At 44.9% G+C, this 5,939-nt stretch overlaps 1 protein-coding gene across 1 annotated transcript in view; it reads right to left on the bottom strand.

The window, feature by feature from the left end:
- Window positions 1–464: 464 nt before the first annotated feature.
- LOC112074508 (platelet-derived growth factor subunit A) overlaps window positions 465–5,939 on the bottom strand; it is a 10,977-nt gene continuing 5,502 nt past the window's right edge. Inside the window, 3 exon segments of the mRNA XM_024141673.2 lie at window positions 465–1,213; window positions 1,829–1,918; window positions 1,921–1,954. Of these exon segments, the coding sequence (XP_023997441.1) occupies window positions 1,203–1,213; window positions 1,829–1,918; window positions 1,921–1,954 (135 nt within the window). The 3' untranslated portion in view covers window positions 465–1,202.

Below are 5,939 nucleotides of genomic sequence, written 5' to 3'. Positions count from 1 at the left end.
GCTGTATTGACAAAGTTGTCTCAGAAAGATTGCTGATCTAGGATATCAGGGTAGCCTGTTAGCATCATAATAATAATATTACAATGGACGGTGGAACCTGATCCTAGATCAGCACTCTTCCTCTGAGACGCTTTAGAATACAGTCTATAACCTGAGAGTTTGCTTTGGCATTAGCAGTGTGTTGGTCTTGATATCTACCTCCTTCCTCTCTGTACTGAAGGTGTGTATGACTGAGAGCAGAGTATTCTCAGTTACTAGTTCACAGGGGTTTCATGTTCAAAGTGTCTGAGTAAGGGTCATAAAAGGTGACCCTTAAGATGGACTAAGTTTTCTCTCTTTCTCTCTCTCTCTCTCTCTCTCAATAAAGTTCATGTTAATATCTGCCCAAAGGGGGTTATTTTTCTCTCTCTCAGGTAGTCAATATTTTCTGACTGACAGGCGAAAACTAAAGACATTATAACATATTCACGTTATAAATAGTTTATTAGTAACTTGTAACTGATGTAGCAGTTGTTTTAAACCTTCCTTTATGTGAATAACATACCAGAAACKAATCAAGAAGTCGGTCAGTAATAGAAAACCAGGGCTACAAAAATAAGAGGATATACATCATGTAGGTGACWTCCTTCCGTTCCAGAAGGAGAGYACATCTTGGAATCTTGTAATACAAAACATAATCCCAGTCACTGTCCTCGGAATCCGATGGAAAAATCCARAAGCATCCGAAATGACTGGGAGGATTCCAAACCGCTTCGTAATCCAAAATCATGGGAGTAGTCTTGTAGTCAGAAGTCCTTTATATAAAGACTRTAACTCCYAYAGTCCTCCAKTATCCAATCATCTACCTCTCTTCTTCTCCCAGTTGGCGTAGTCAYGTTATTTGACACCTGTCAATCATCAAATCGAAGCCACACCCACTCCTAATACCGAAGTCCTTATTTGCATCTTCCAGAAACATCATCCCCGATTCTGGCAATATTTTGACGTGATCAAAATGATTGRTTTTTGAAGGTTCGTCTTGTGGGAAGATATAGAATATAACATATATAGAATATGTTCTCTGTCCTCTGCCCACTTCTCTTGTTGCCATGACGCACAACATGGCTGAAGTTCTCAGTCTGAGAAACATGAACGTTTCTGTTGAAAAGATGTTCTCTTCCCTCTTCCTCTCTTTCACTCTTCTCTCTTCCATCCGTCTTTCTTCACCTTACGCCTGAGGGGAGAAGAGAAATAGGTACCAAAYGTTAGCTTAGCCAATCAGACAATAGAAGTCATCCCCCCCCCCCCAATGTCAAATGTTCACCACTTAAAACAATGAATCTTTAGCACCCCCATCTTTCACCACCAAATACAACCTCCATACCCAATGTAATCAGCCAAGGCACCAGTCACCAATTAAAACCACTTCCTAATTTCACCCCCTCTTCCTGTTCGATTGATACTGGTCTCTGATTGGCGATTGCCATGATTGGCGTTTAAACCCAGATCATTGATTGGCTGTAGTGCTAATGCCTACCGTAATGACACTAATAAACACTCATGTTTTTCCACATGCCCGAGAAAGGTATGAGAAATTCTTTGAGGTTTTTGAGCTTTTTACGTTTCCTCCCTTTACCCTTGGTCCTACTGGGTCCTGTGAATGAAGGGGGAGGAGGGGGAAGAGGGGGATCTATAAAGAAAAAAGGGGAATGAAAAAAGGAGTGGAATACCCTGAGGGAGAAGCATTTAAATTCCTCAACTGTTATCAGTTTATATCAGTGTAGAGAGACACTCTCAGACAGGAGCTGACGCACACAGTGTATGTAGTAGAGTAGAGTAAGATATTTACCATTGTCTGTATCGTAGAGTTCCTTGATGTGTCGTTTGGAGGTGCAGATACACTCAAGGTGCTCCTCCAGCCGCACCAGCACCTCTTTAGTTTAGGACGCTCCCTCACATACTCCACCTTGGCCACCTGGAGAGGGAGGAGGAGGGAGGGAGGGGGGAGGGGGAGGGGAGGGAGGGAGGGAGGAGGGAGGGAGGGAGGGAGGGAGGGGGAGGGAGGGATCAGAATGAGTTCTGGAGAATCTCCTCTTTTCGAGGTGATGGAAGGATACAAAAACATGACACACACACACACACACCCCTCGTACACTAACACACACACACACACACGTAAGCAAGCACACACACATTAGTGTTCTCTCAAAAAGTGAGCCAAGCCTGCTTGAGCTTCAGGACTGATTGTACAAGCCTCTCTTCTCTTTCAAGTCTGAACATACACAAAGACAACACACACACACACACACGCGCACACACACACTCACGCACACACACGCACAGAAAGGTGCTGCCTTGTTACAACATGAACCAGAAGAGTAACACTGTTATTGATACAGAGGTTCAGGTGAGGTAAGGCATCTCAATAGTGTGGACTGGAGACGCTCWTCTCCATGTTCTAACTGAGGCSTTTTCTCCTTGTCTAATTTCCTTCATCTGATTCTGCACTGATAGGAAACAMCTGGACAGATGCCATGCTYCTTACTTYCCCTGTGCTTWCAGGGCAGTGTACAGATGTAGGCTCTGGATTTGACCACTCTTTTGTTGCTGAGAATTTAAAAAGGCTTCTAAAGTTTGTAATTTCCACTTTAAAATGTCAGGCTTGATTTTTCCTTACGAAAAATGTATCAACCCCATAAAATGTCCATTAACTATAATCCACATAATAATTCACATTTCCTGKTRCTGACTGATTATTATCCTGCTGTAGCAAACTGGCTCAAATTAAGATYCTACATCTGTATGTGAAAGGGAGGAGACATGGAGAAGAACCCATTGTGATGTAGCCTGAGGGAGTTTCTWAGTTWCCTACCTGTCAAATGAAATACAGGGAATAAGGGACAGGAGTCAACTCAAAGGTGTGTGACACGAGGTGTGGTAGGGTTCTCAGTAAACAGGTCATATTAATATGATTATGTCCTTCTAGCTGTTATTTCCCCAGAAAGTCATCATAAAGTCAGACATAACAATGGAACCTTTGTCTCTCTCCCACCAGTGGAAACTGGAATGGAGGGAAACAGACAGTGGACACAGAGAAACCATGGGAGATGAATACACAGAGCCAAGACCAGTATGAGCCATTGAAAAACAACTGTCCGCTGTTCTGGTACTGGTGAATGGTTTCTGGAAGAGCAGAGACGGGCAAGCTAGCATGCACACACACATTCACACACCCTCGAAGGCTTCTCCTGGACGTCACACAGCGTGTGAAAGTGTGTGCCTGTGCATGTGTGTGTGTGTGTGTGTGTGCATACGTGTGTACGTGCGTGTGTTTCCTCTCCATAGTTCTGTCTCTGTAGTTGAATCTCAGGATATACGGGAGACTTATCTTTTGATTTCCTCTCTGTCAAAGACAAAGACAGAGAAAGAAAGAATGAAAGAATGAAGAAAAGGAAAAAGAATGAAAGAGAGAGAGACCCTTTCATCTGATATTGAGTATCAAAAGGGGATCAAATCTGCACCCTCCCTTCTCTCCTCATCTGTCCATTCCTCTCATCCCTCTGCTCTCTCTAWCCCTCCCCATCTCTCCTCACCACCCCGCTTACTTCATGCTACTCTCGTGCCTCATCTGTCCATTCCTCTCATCCCTCTGCTCTCTCTATCCGACCATCCCTCACCCCTTCAAAAACACTGCTTCTCTCTTTYTGTACATTGAAGCACAGTTAGATTTCCTCCAATAGTTACGGCTCTTATTTGCAGGGATGTCTCTATGACCTTTGACCCTCTATTTCTGCATATGATCTCTATCTGAGGTCTACAACAGATAGCGCTGCCTCAGCCAGCTCAGTTCAGATCAGATTGTGTTCATTAGGAACTAAACAGAACATTTACCTAAACAGCTCAGTTCAGATCAGATTGTGTTCATTAGGAACTACAACTAAACATAATAAGCATTTAACCTAAAACCAAGGACGGGACTACCTCAGCCACCCAGCAAATACACAAAACTTCATATCTTCCCTCTGTGCGTGAACTGTTCCTGAGCGAACAGCAAAGGCCAAACAGACACACACCCACAAACACATCAAGGAACAGCTAAGCAGCAACAGACAGCAATCTTTAGTCTTTTAAATAAGACAAGAGGATGAGAGGCACCCCCTCCAACCCTCAGAGGAAAACCAGCCCGCGGCTCCGACGCCGCGAAACCACCCCCACACACACATCACACTCCGTAGTGATACACTGAGCACCTGGCTACATAGCACACCGCCCACAATCACTAACCACTCCTCGGACACACACACCACCACACAATCCACACACAGACGGCCTGCGGTAATCCTAGACGATGAATACTACTAACAGATGAAAACACACACACACACCAACACACACCCACCACATCCACACTCACACACACCTGCACACACAGAACACACACAATTGACCAAAACACAGCCTAAGGCACTCCATCATCCACCACCATTCACAAACATCCACCGACACAGCAGCACAAGCCACACCCCACACAAACACAACATAGCTGGCCACGACACATCACCGCTCTAATGAACAGATGCTGAGAAATGGCACACAGTACACTTACACACACCAGCATGAACACCACAATAACACGGCTATTGGATATAGCCAAGCGAAGCATGAAGCCAATTCCATGCTATGGAAATTGGAATTCACCCCACCTAACACACACACACCAACAAGCGATTTCTATAGTAACCGCAGCACGATACCACACTTCCACACACACACACATCACAACAACAAAACCAAACACAAAAAAACCCCAAAAAACAAACAGATCTACTCTTATTTCCCTAAACACATCTCTTGCCATTCCTCTATCATAGTCTCTCCGTCAACACCGACAAACTACACACGCACACACACACACACACACACACACACTCAGAACGAGCAGAGCTTCCAGTTGGCCAGTGTGTTGTGGTTTTAAGATGGCAGGTTTACCTTGCTGATTTTATGGGGTTTGGGCCCCCCCCCCCAGCCCTGTTATGCCTGTTATGTGCCAGATTAAAATACAAATGATTATGTTCGTGCGGTCGCGAGGGAGTCTCCTGGCTGGCACACCACACACAACAACACCACATCAGTATACAGTACCAGACCACACACACACACATATACACACATATACCAGTACCAGACACAACACAAAGCACCAACACACACACACACACACACAACCACATCACACACAACAACACCATGCCCACCACACAAACATACCTTTCACCACACACACACACACACACACACACATAAACACATCTACAGTACCAGACACACCTACTCATTCAAGTGTTTTTCTTTATTTTTATTATCTTCCAGGTGAACTGGTCATCAAGGCAAAGGGTGGCTACTTTGAAGAATAAAATATATTTTGATTTGTTAACACTTCGGTACTAACTGATTGCATATTGTGTTATTTCATAGTTTAGATGTCTTCACTATTATTCTACATGACTGGTACTGTACATCCACGCACACACACTTACACACAACGCACACACAGGCACAGACACAGACACACCAGGCACGACCTATCCAGGCAACCTAGCTAAGGGAGCTGGACTAGTAGAAAGGGGTTGAATGGTTGAGCTGCTGCAAGTGTGTGTGTGTGTGGTGTGTGTGTGTGTGTGTGTGTGTGTGTGTGTGTGTGTGTGTGTGTGTGTGTGTGTGTGTGTGTGTGTGTGTGTGTGTGTGTGTGTGTGGTGTGTGTGTGTGTGTGGTGTGTGCTGTGTGGTGTGTGGTGTGCGTGCCTGTGTGTGTGCGTGCTGTGTTGGCGTGCATATGTCGCTGCTGTGTCGTGTGTCGCTGTGTGTCGTTCAGACGAAAAGTGAGTCTTCCCTCTCTAAAGCTAACCCCCTCCTGACAGTGAGGCTGGTGGTAGTAGATATCAGAGACCAATTTGTCCGACG

The sequence above is a fragment of the Salvelinus sp. IW2-2015 genome, unplaced genomic scaffold (assembly GCF_002910315.2).
Source record: "Salvelinus sp. IW2-2015 unplaced genomic scaffold, ASM291031v2 Un_scaffold2665, whole genome shotgun sequence".
Taxonomy (NCBI): Eukaryota; Metazoa; Chordata; class Actinopteri; order Salmoniformes; family Salmonidae; genus Salvelinus; species Salvelinus sp. IW2-2015.
The sequence above is the reverse complement of the archived record's forward strand: the minus strand, read 5'-3'. Positions and strand labels throughout refer to the sequence as shown.